The sequence below is a fragment of the Electrophorus electricus genome, chromosome 1 (assembly GCF_013358815.1).
Source record: "Electrophorus electricus isolate fEleEle1 chromosome 1, fEleEle1.pri, whole genome shotgun sequence".
NCBI classification, from domain to species: Eukaryota; Metazoa; Chordata; class Actinopteri; order Gymnotiformes; family Gymnotidae; genus Electrophorus; species Electrophorus electricus.
The window spans coordinates 22,673,375-22,684,013 of NC_049535.1; the positions used below are offsets into that span (position 1 = coordinate 22,673,375).

Sequence of the window (10,639 nt, forward strand, 5' to 3'; positions counted from 1 at the left end):
GCATTGTTTTTTCTTTTTTTCTTTTGGATGGCTGCGTGTGCTTGTGTGTGCGACCAAATGGCTGGTTTAAGAATACAGCTAATTACCATTGTAAACTACTATTTGAGTGTTTACGGTACTGTTGGTTTGATGAGGTCATTTTCAGTGAACCTGGTAGACAACGCCCATTTGGGCGCGCTCTCCTGGCTCCTTGTGGACACACAGCTCACCAGCGTAGTGGCCTGTTAGTGAAAAGGTTAGCGAAGCTGCTTACTTCAGGAGCTTGATCAGCGCAGACAGACGTATGCCTTACAACTTAGTTATTTGGTACAACTACCCTGTGCTCTCTCCTCCAAGTAAGTTCGTTAAAGGTGAGTGAATTTTCGTCGTAAACCTGTAACCAACAAAGTTTATTTCGTGATTGGAATAGAAACCTGTGTTCTCGACCGAGGGAAAGACTGAACGGTAGATTGAATTGGTTACAAGGTGCTTTTTATACAGTAGTGCTTAGCTTAGTGATGCTCCACTACGCCAAGGAAAGACCAAGGTGTATTTTCTTTTCGTATTGTTAATTACAGCTTGGTGTATTATACGCTTTTTTTTGTCCTTTAAGACACCCTAAAGAAGCTTCTTAATTTCAAATATTAAAAATGATCAGCATTGTTATTGATTTTTTTTTTCTTAGAGGAGATTCTTTAAAAGCACATATCCGTTTACTTTGCAACCATTCGATTATTCAGTTTCGCTTCAAATAAAGGGAGGGCTCCGAACATGGAGAGGAAAGAGCTGGAGTTTGGAAATGTTCTACCGCAAGTAGTGTTATGCGCAGCTCTAGAGAAACAATTGCAAAATCATAAGCAGCTGTGCGGTATGTATACGTAGCAAGTATATCTATTATTTGATTTAAGTTTATACGAGATTACGGCGTTTAAAAAGCATTATGTTATCTGGTATTAGTTGTTTTTTGTTATATGGAAATAGCTGAGCTTCCACTGAACGCAATGATGTTGATTTTCAAGTCAGTTTTCAACTGTTGAGTTCCTGTAATATTCTAGGCTGCCCTATCAGCGATGTGACCTGTGTTTGATATGCGTTCTCAGAGCTTGTGTTTCTTTGGGTTTGAACTTCTTGTGAATTTCTGTATCTGCTCAGTCTCGAATGCAGCAGGGTGTTTTAAAATGTCTTTCTTGAGACAAAGTTTTGCTCACTCAGTTGCCTTCATTTGACCTACACTGTACTTTTAATCTTCCAGATAGTCTTTAAAGTATGATCTGTTTTCTTTTGTCTTCTCCAAATACACTAAGCATTTGACCATAAACTTCAGCTAAAAAAGTTAAATTGTGGTGAATTCCTTGGCTTCTCCTTTGCTTACAGGTCAAGTTATATCCACCCAGTTTATCTAGCAGAAGACACTGACCCATACCTGAATGTCCAATTTCCCATAGCCCACTCTTTTCTTGGATATTTCTTTGACGCTGTACTGGAAATGTTAACATAAATGATCACACACTATTGAAATTTCTGGGGCAATACGTCCCATTAACACAAACGATACAAAACCTAGGGGAGTTCTCATGTCTTTGGGACTGATCAAACACTATGCTGAATGTACTGATTCCCCTTTCCTCTAACAAGACAAACTAGCACACAGTGTATTTGGTTAAGGGTCATCTGCAAAGAGCCTTGGCCAATGGGATGTCTTCTGCCTTTGTAAACAGCCAATTGAATTTGATTGTTTATACATCACTGTGGCTGATGCAGTCCAGCCATTGAGTAATGGACAAATAATTTGTCAGTTCTGGGGAGGTGGGAAATTGGGCTAAAAGGACATGGCTTAGATTAGTGCTAATTATTTTAGTGTCAAGAATGCGTTTGAGTTTTTGAGCAGAAGTGGTTAGTAGCACAATCCTGTTTCTACTGCTGACTCTGCTACAAAGGTGAAAAAGATTCATACAATCACATGCAAAGCAAAATAAAATGGCAAGATATGGCCATTGTCCTAAGGGATACTGTAGCTTGACATTCTCAAAATAGCATTGACATGTGAACGTGACCTTTTCAAATCCTCTGGGAAAACATCAATGTCAGCCTCTTAGTAAAGCATCACCTTTCTTCTCATCTGCCCTGTGGTTAACAGTTACGTGTCTGTATAAATCTGGTCTGGTCCTTCCCAGGCTGGTCTTTCATGTTGGAGGGCTTTGATCTGGGTCTCAGTGGTTATGCTGCAAACCTAAGGTTATCATAGTGCAGAATTCATAACAGCACAGATGTTGTGTACCAAAATAAGTCTTAAGTTGCTGTGCTGCTGTGTTGAACATGTAGTGATTTGATTTGAAAAGCAAAAATTAATATGCTATTCTCTCAGTTTTTGGTGATTGTGACTTGAATAGACTGGACTCCTCACCGTTTGCCTGAGGTTATCAGAAATGGAAGTCAAATTCAAGATGCAGCTGAGAGATGTTTTTGTCCACATCACACAACCCCATGATTACATCAGCCCCGTGGATGCACCACCTTGTCTCTGCTCTGACACACCCCACTCACCTTTAGTCAGTTTGCTTCTTCAGTCAACACATCACAGGGCAGGTGTAGGATTCCTATAGTTCTAATGATCTCTTGCACACAACTCTAATGGAAGAATGGTAAACCAAAGTTCTACTGCTACTACTGAGGTAGGAGAGGTAGGACATTTCTTATTTACAAATAATGTTGATATGATGAAAGCTTAATTTTTAGTGTTCTTGCATCATCTGTTGTTGTTTGTTGTTATTAAATTAAATGAGGGATGGACCATAAAGGGCTTCTAAAAAGGCAGTGTAGAACAGGGGCCACTGGTAGATATAGGTTATTAACTTTCATATCTGCAATGTCTTGTATGCAATTGAGAAGATTAAAGGATTAATATAAATGCAAACAATAATGGCAGTGTTACTTAAACTGGACATTTGTATCTGAAGACTGCTAAGTGGTAAGAGATGCTCTATGTTGACTTTTAGGCCAATGAATCGATACTAGTGGAAGCAAGTGCTGTGAATATTATGGCGAGACATTTATATCAGTAACATTTAATCAAAGCCCAGTTTACAAACATATCACACAAAACTATTTTATCATTTAGTATTTACAGTTTGTCAAAAATGCAGTCCTATCTTATCTTAAATCCTGACCTTAAACTGAAATTCTTAAAGCGGTGTTTGGCCGTTTGAGCTTGATCTATTCTTGCTCGTGGGACCAACCAAACCACCATGCACTGTGTAACATGGCCGTGAAGGAAGTCGTTTATTAATGAGGCATCATTGAGTCCCCCCCCCGCCCCCTGCTGGGATGCTAAAAGCCCTCTGCTGCTCCTCCGAACAGGAAGTGGCAGTGCGTGTCCTGATTATGCGCTTACCGCGACAGGAGATTGGCTGGGATTTGCCACCTCTCCCCATCCTCTGCTCTGTTCCATAACCTGCACCTTTGCCCTCCTATCACTCTGGGACTACAGCACAAAGTGGTATGATGCAGAGAGCCTTCTGAAATCCATGGGTCATGTATGGGGCGAACTCTGGGTGTGTGAGAGAAATCTGTAGTAGCGCTAAAATACTGATACTGCAGTTTATTCTAGATGGAAGGTCGAGTGGAGATGGAAAATCTGTGCACTGTGCTTGTGTATTTAACTGGTATCACGTTTGTTGAGGAAACCGTATTGAACAAGGCAGTATTTGTGGGGAGGATATCTCCTGGTCAGCTGTTTGCTAGTGTAGTGGAAGGAAGGGCCCTCTTCCCAGCATGCTCTTTGAGACCAGGTAAACATTCAAATGGATCTACCCAGCATGCGCTGTAACATAAGACTAGTCAACAAGACCTCATGAGAGTAACCTTTGCTAGGGAAAATCCTGCAGAAATCAAGCATGGCTGCCTTCCTTTAGAAGTAGGCTTGATATAAAACAATGATGTAGTATTATTATTATTATTATTATTATTATTATTATATTTGTTCCAAAGGCTATTGCAGTGGTCAGGGACTGTTTAAGACCATTTAAGTCAAAAACATAAGCTATTTTATAGGCAGATATTTCATGTTTAAATCCAGGAATAAGCTTCCGAATGCATGTGTCAAATATGCTGCTAAGGCAAGTTGTCAACAACCTTGCTTGCTTCACATTAAGTAGGAATACAAAGACCAAAAAAGTAATTTTATCAGGATACTGGGGGGGGGGGGGGGGGGTTTGGGGCATTTAGACTTGAATGTTGTTGTGGTTTTTTTTAAATAAAAGGTTGTATTCTTTGCCAGTGGATGAACACTGCTTAAAGACCACTGGACAGGAACTGTCCAACCTGATTGTCATTCGTTGTCCACATGTACACAGTCCAATATAGTGTACTGATAAGGGGTCCATTTGAAAGGCCAAGGCTTAGGAAGTAGTGCTCATCCTCCTCTATGTTCACCTGGCTTGTAAAATAAAACGGCTTGCTGGGTCAAGTTCAAGGTGGCCTTCCAGGTGTGTGTGCATGCGTGCGCCCGTTCCTGTGCCCATGTGCTCCTCCTTGTTAACTGTGCGTGGCTCTTTTTACCCTGCTGGCTGTTCCTATGAGCGGGGCCCTGTTTGCCCCCTCTCAGTTTATGTCCACTTGGATACGTCGCTTGCACTGGCACGAACATGTCCCATCAGGCAGTGTGGATAAGGCTGCTAATGAGTGAGAACAGGCTTCTGTCACTCAGCCGCCGCGATTGTGCTGCTGGGCATAGCTGCGTTGCCCGATGCGCTCTTTTCATTCAACTTTTTCAGCTGCATCTATTCGGTTGTGATTTTTTAAATTTATTTTTTCCTGGTTCATGCATGAACAAAGGCAGCAGGAAAATGAGTGGTTGTACCCCCTTGCCACCCAGCTCCAGCCAGGAGTGTCTGTACTGCAGCATTGCTACAAATATGGACCAGAGGAAACCTCCATTTCCTCTGCTCCCTGCCGGTAAACTATGGGGTCAGTCAAAGATGCCCACATTAGTTTTCACAGTGTCACCTTCTCTCTCTTCTGTACCACTGGGCACAGCTGTGGTGTGTGAGCGGAGAGCTGGACTGGGCACTGGGTCCTCCCCTCTCCTGATATGCTCGTTGCCGTCATGGTTTCCTGCTGTTTTTTCTTGCTTTATTAACTGCCACAATCACACCTTTTTCTTCTGTAGGCTATAGGTCATTTGCAACACACACACATACACACACAGTGGTGCATAGGAAGGAAAGGTGCACAGTTACATGTTTTGTTGTAGTCACTAAGCCTTGTGCAGGCTGCTTGAGTCTCTGTGTGGGTAATGTACACACCTACCTTCTGCCCTATAGAGCTCTGCTCCTCCTATAATCATTACACCCATTTTAGATTAGTTCCCTGAGGCAACGTACATACAAACACTGTACAACACTGAAGTTTCTATTAAATTTATACATTTGACTCCTGTAGTTGTAAAATGGTTTAAAAAAAAAAAAAAAAAAACCCAGCAAACATAGCTTAAAGGTTTTTATGAATGATGGGTGTTATTTGCCCTAAATGGTGTAAAAGTGTTTTTAACTATGCCTACCCATAGTTACCAGCCTGAAGGTGTTCAGAGAGTGTCGGTGTGAGGGACTACAGTCTGCTCAGTAGAGGAAGAGAATGCTGAGAGAACTATTTCCTGTTTTGATCTGTGCTGCCAAAGCACTATACTTGGACAGGAGTTGCCTCAGCTTGTTGAAATGGAAAATCCGTAAATGTTGTCTGTATGTGTGGAGTTGGTGGGTGAACTGTGGTTAAGCGTTTCGTGGTTGTAATCACTTTTTAACTCCTTTGTTGTCCCTGTCATGCAGGCTTCAGGAAATGGGACTTGCGCTTCCTTTGTTAGTCATTGTTCGTGGTAAGTGGGACAGGCATTTTGGTGACATGTTTGGCTTACACTGCTTTAGCGGTTCCATTGTGGTGGGCCCTGGACCTGCCAAGCTGTCCGAGTCTTCTGCTGATGCAGGCAAACTCTTTAGCACTGAGCTGTGGTTGGAGGGGGCAGGCAATGGAAAATTCCATCAGTGCTGTGGGTGACTTTACCCCAGGGGTCTAAACGCCAGTCTGGGGGCCCTGGGTCTATCTTGGGCTGTTTCTGTGTCCAGAGTAGCTGAAGGGGATTCAAGCGGTGAGCCTTAAACTGGATGCGATCTCTTAATCATAATCTCTTAGTACTGTTAGATTTAAACGTCTCTTCACCTATAAATTTCGATATGTATGGGGCAGAGGGATAGAATTGGCTCCATTTGTAGTAGCCACTGTGTTGACAGGTTAGCGATGAGGAAGAGCTGTGCATAAATGGCACAGCATAGCTCAGCATATCTTAGAATCTTAGTCATTCTGTAGAACATGCCTACCAGTGAGAGAGAGGATATCTTCTTAAAACACTTGCACTGTTTTTTTCCGTGTTCTGATTACAGGAATGTCTGTTGTTTTTGGCATCCTTAGAGTACAGCTGAAATTTCATGCCGTCATATTTAACTTTGATTATGCTGTAGAGTACATAAATATTATTTTATTTATTTTTTTTATTTTAATAATTTTCCTTGGTAAAACTCACACACACACACACACACACACACACACACACACACTCTTCCAATACTGGATGATGTGCGTTCATCATCGTTCGCCGCATTTCGTGCTGTCGTTGATCTGTGGTGACCCATGGATGTGCTAATGCTCGCCACCTCTCCCCTCCTGCCCGGGCCATGCCGGGTCAGCGCCTACCTCCACGAGCCCCCCGCCACGCTTTCGTCATGTGTGAAACCACATGCAGATACGATCTCTGTGGGGGCCTAAAAAGTCTGGAGAGGTTGTGTGATGTTCTGGTAAATGGGGGAGGGGGCGGCAAGAGATCACATTACTGCAGGGAACAGAACAATAGATTCAGCTCAGTTTTATGGCTTGTGGGACCCGACACGCCCGCAGCCTGGGCTCAGTGTTGCCGTACCAGCCAGGCATGATTTAGTTACTAACTATCCCTGTGTTCAAAAAATGATTCCTGGCTAAATTTTGCCTTAATAGTTTATTTATCTCTATAACATGAATTATGTGCCTTTAAAATGTTCATATGCCGTTCATGTTCATGTTCCAGTGCCAGGAGCACTTCTGCCTCATATGCATCATGGAGCAAAATGGCATTGCTCACTACTTTTTTTTCCCCACTTCCAGACTCTTCTTTGCTAATCCGCATGCTCACCCACAGTTGCTTTATTGCGAGTGTCATTGCGGTGTTTCCTGTCTAGTCCTCTGTTGCTCCCAGAGGCTGCACATTCTTGCACTGTCCTGGTTGCCTTCACATCTGAATTAAATAGTGCGGAACACTGAATAGCTGGTACAGTAGTACTGTGAGTTAGGAGGGGCAGAATGTATGGTGGGGGGGGGGGGGGGGGGGTTATATGAACACTGGACTGGGAAATGAAGCTTTGCGTCTCCCTTAGTACGTAAGCACCAAATAAACCCCGGCATGAGTCCGATGTCCGTGCGTCTTCTCTCCCCAGTGATCCGTGCCCGGTGGCGTAGCTAAAGGCGTCCCGTGGGCAGCATGTCCTCTGAGACCTCGTCCCCTGTGCAGGCGGCACCGTCCACGCCCCCCTTGCTATCGCCTGTGTCGCCCAGCTCCCTGCACCTGCCCCAGTCCCGGCAGAGAGACCGCTCGCCTTCACCCATGCGGGGCTACCTGATCCCCAGCCCGCTGCCAACCCGCAGGAATCGCACCGTCTCCGCGTGAGTACCCAAATAGCCCCGCCCGGTCTGGCCACGTTATCATACAGCCATCGCGACTGTACCTTCTGATACCATTAAGGGCACTAGATGAATGCCCAGTGTGATATCAACTGGTGTGTAATGTTGGAAAAACATTTTGTTTACGTTTTTAAAAATTTATCAGGGTTGTCGTAGGATGGTCACGTTGAGGTGATCATAGTATACACACACACACACACACACACACACAAACGGTTAGTGTTTTTGCAGTCATTGAACAGGCGTGATAATGTAGCTTTCCAGCACATCACCCTTGCAGTGGTTGTTGCAGAGCCCTGAAAACACATGGAAATAAATTCTGAATCTTGTGCAACGTGCTTTTGAGCTGGTTAGCTTTGTGCACCTCCTGTCAATTTTGAACAAGGCAGGAGTTGGAGGACTTGCCACAGTGGGTGGATATTTTACCATTTCGGTGTAAAGGACTCATGACTTTTTTTTGTTGTCGTCTCTTCACAGGTCCACAAGAGCGTCGGAGGGACCAGTTTTCACTGGCGTGTGCAAGTGCTTTTCACGATCCAAAGGACACGGCTTCATCAAGCCGTCGGACGGCGGCGCTGACATCTTCGTGCATGTCTCGGAGTGAGTAGGCTGTAGCCAGTGTGCTGAATCCATACACAGCAGCCCCTCTGCACCCTTGGTGGATATCTCCTTAGAAACACTTGCCTTGTACCTACCCTGGCTGCTCACTTATGTACACTTAACGCATATTCTAGGCACATTCATATGTGCGCAGTTACAGTAATGCATCTGTTGTATGCATAATTTTTCACTGGCCCAAGTGAAACAAGGGGTCCTTAGCTTAGAAACTAGAAGTAAACAGGGTAGGCATGGTGTTACCGCTGCTGACAGCATGGTTGTTGATGCTGAGGTACAAGTTCAATTACATCACGTTTATTGGTATTTTTACACATGGCACTGGCAGGACTGTGTTGAGTGATCTGACACCCAGAAATATCTAGCAAAGCCTCGTTCAGTCCTTTTTAAAACCTGAGCGCTGATGAGCCGTGGGACGAGTGACATAAACCGTGCGTGCTGGCAGAAAGGCTGTCTGCTCCAATGGTCCACCTATAAGATTTTTCTAAAAAATGGCTGATATGTGTAGGAGTATGGGAGGAAGGAACAACGTGCACAATCACCTCTTCTGGTGGAGAAAGGAAAATGTGCATAATTACTACCCTGATTCGCCCACCCACCTCCTTGCTTTTGCTTTCTTCTAAAAACACACACACACACACAGCAGTTCTCGTCTTTGTGTCAGATGAATTCAAAAGCCTAGAACCGTTCACTGCTAAATCACAGTGGTAGAATAACCTATGTTGGCCCTTCTGACATTGGAACACTTTAGCATGTGCACTTTAGCCATAATGTGATATGCACATGCTTTCTTGCAAGGTACTTTAGCTTTTATATAAGTCACCTGCTTGTGTGTGTGTGTGTGTGTGTGTGTGTGTGTGTGTGTGTGTGTGTGTGTGTGTGTGTGGGGCCAACACAAAGTGCAGCTAGGTGGTGCTCTGTTGTGCGGGATGAGTGGCTGGCCATGTCACGTCATGGCTGCACATGCAGATCTATGGACTGACGGAGCATGAAAGTGCCGTGTAGCGCCGTCATAAAGGACATTCATGTCAATTCAAGGACACTCTGCTGTTTTGTAACTTTTTTCCTCTCCATTTGGGTATGCTTTTACCTCTTAACCTGAGGAACTTAAGACCACACAGAAAATGTCACTCTCTTCTCAAAGTCTAAAACAAATATTACTTTACTTGCACAGCACACTGCCTCCTGTACAAGGAATTCTGGCTCACTTAGAGCAATCAGTTTTGTCCTTGGATGAAATGGTAGAAAGCATAAAACATTTCAGATACGACTTGGCATTTATGAATTAAAATCTCCCTTAAATTCCCTCTCCACCTCAGACTGTCATGGGTCACCATGTGCACTCGTGTTATTCTGCTAATCAAAGATTATCTGCATAGTATCGATGGTATTCTGGTCATAAATGGCCTTTGTGTAGATGCTTCTGTGTAGTTTTGTGTCCCATAGATTGGCTTTTGGCTTTGTTCTAAACTCAGTTTAAGATTAGCTATGGTTTAACCCACCTTGTCTAGTGCTGTTAAAAATGGTTCCTTAATTGCTGTATTTGAGGCAAATGCATCTGAAATTGAATGTTTCTTCTGACTTTGTTGTTTTGTGTGTGTGTGTGTTCCTCCTGCAGCATTGAGGGAGAGTATGTTCCAGTCGAAGGGGATGAGGTCAGCTACAAGATCTGCTCCATTCCTCCTAAGCTTGAAAAGGTCCAGGCGGTGGAAGTGACCATCACTCATCTGGCACCAGGCACCAAGCATGAGACGTGGTCAGGAGCAGTTGTTAGCTCCTGAAGACTGGGGGAAGTACTGCTCAAGCTCAAGCGTGGTGCTTGTTTTGGTTACCATGGGGGCGGGGGGGAGGAGAACCGTATGGTAACTGTGCAGATGTGCAAAAAGGGGGGGAAAAAAAACCCAAACCCTTGTGAATATTGTTGAAGATGATGCATTCCTTTTTCAGTGTTGGTGGGTTTTTTTCTTGCCGTGTTTTCAGTGTTCCTAAGCAGTCTTTGCTGTCAGCTGTGTTTTCACACTTAACTCGAGTCATATCACTATGGCTGTTGGGGAGGTAGATGCTCTGCTTGTAACAATAAAGCCTTAATTCACATCTATATATTTGCTTGCTGTAAAAACACTGTGGCACTATATCCTCTTACTCATGTCACTTTTCATTATCAGTACACTATTAAACAGTAAAAGGGATGCAGAAGTGGGTTGTCAGAATTGTACTGTATGCTGGAATCATTCTAAATGTTAGCAGTATTGGGTTTGGTGTTCCTTTAAAAACAGTCCATCCATAG

The 10,639-nt window shown here is 43.8% G+C and overlaps 1 protein-coding gene across 4 annotated transcripts; it reads left to right on the top strand.

The window, feature by feature from the left end:
• Nucleotides 1-144: 144 nt before the first annotated feature.
• On the top strand, nt 145-10,548 carry carhsp1 (calcium regulated heat stable protein 1). 4 transcript variants are annotated; one of them, XM_027002725.2, is made up of 5 exons: nt 5,666-5,714; nt 5,802-5,848; nt 7,494-7,719; nt 8,215-8,337; nt 9,971-10,548. In XM_027002725.2, the coding sequence occupies exons 3-5, from the start codon at nt 7,538-7,540 to the stop codon at nt 10,131-10,133; spliced, it is 468 nt and encodes a 155-aa protein (XP_026858526.1). In that variant the 5' UTR covers nt 5,666-5,714; nt 5,802-5,848; nt 7,494-7,537; the 3' UTR covers nt 10,134-10,548. The 4 variants fall into 4 exon arrangements, with proteins under 4 accessions (XP_026858527.1, XP_026858524.1, XP_026858528.1 ...); XM_027002726.2 differs by lacking the exons at nt 5,666-5,714; nt 5,802-5,848 and adding an exon at nt 145-335; XM_027002723.2 differs by lacking the exons at nt 5,666-5,714; nt 5,802-5,848 and adding an exon at nt 146-350.
• Nucleotides 10,549-10,639: the final 91 nt, after the last annotated feature.

What these genes read in the sequence shown, in the direction of transcription:
- carhsp1 (XM_027002726.2), top strand. Translation starts at nt 7,538, where the DNA reads ATGTCCTCTGAGACCTCGTCCCCTGTGCAGGCGGCACCGTCCACGCCC. An exon ending in AGGAATCGCACCGTCTCCGC is followed by an intron (nt 7,720 to 8,214) that starts GTGAGTACCCAA and finishes GTCTCTTCACAG; the next exon opens with GTCCACAAGAGCGTCGGAGG. An exon ending in ATCTTCGTGCATGTCTCGGA is followed by an intron (nt 8,338 to 9,970) that starts GTGAGTAGGCTG and finishes TTCCTCCTGCAG; the next exon opens with CATTGAGGGAGAGTATGTTC.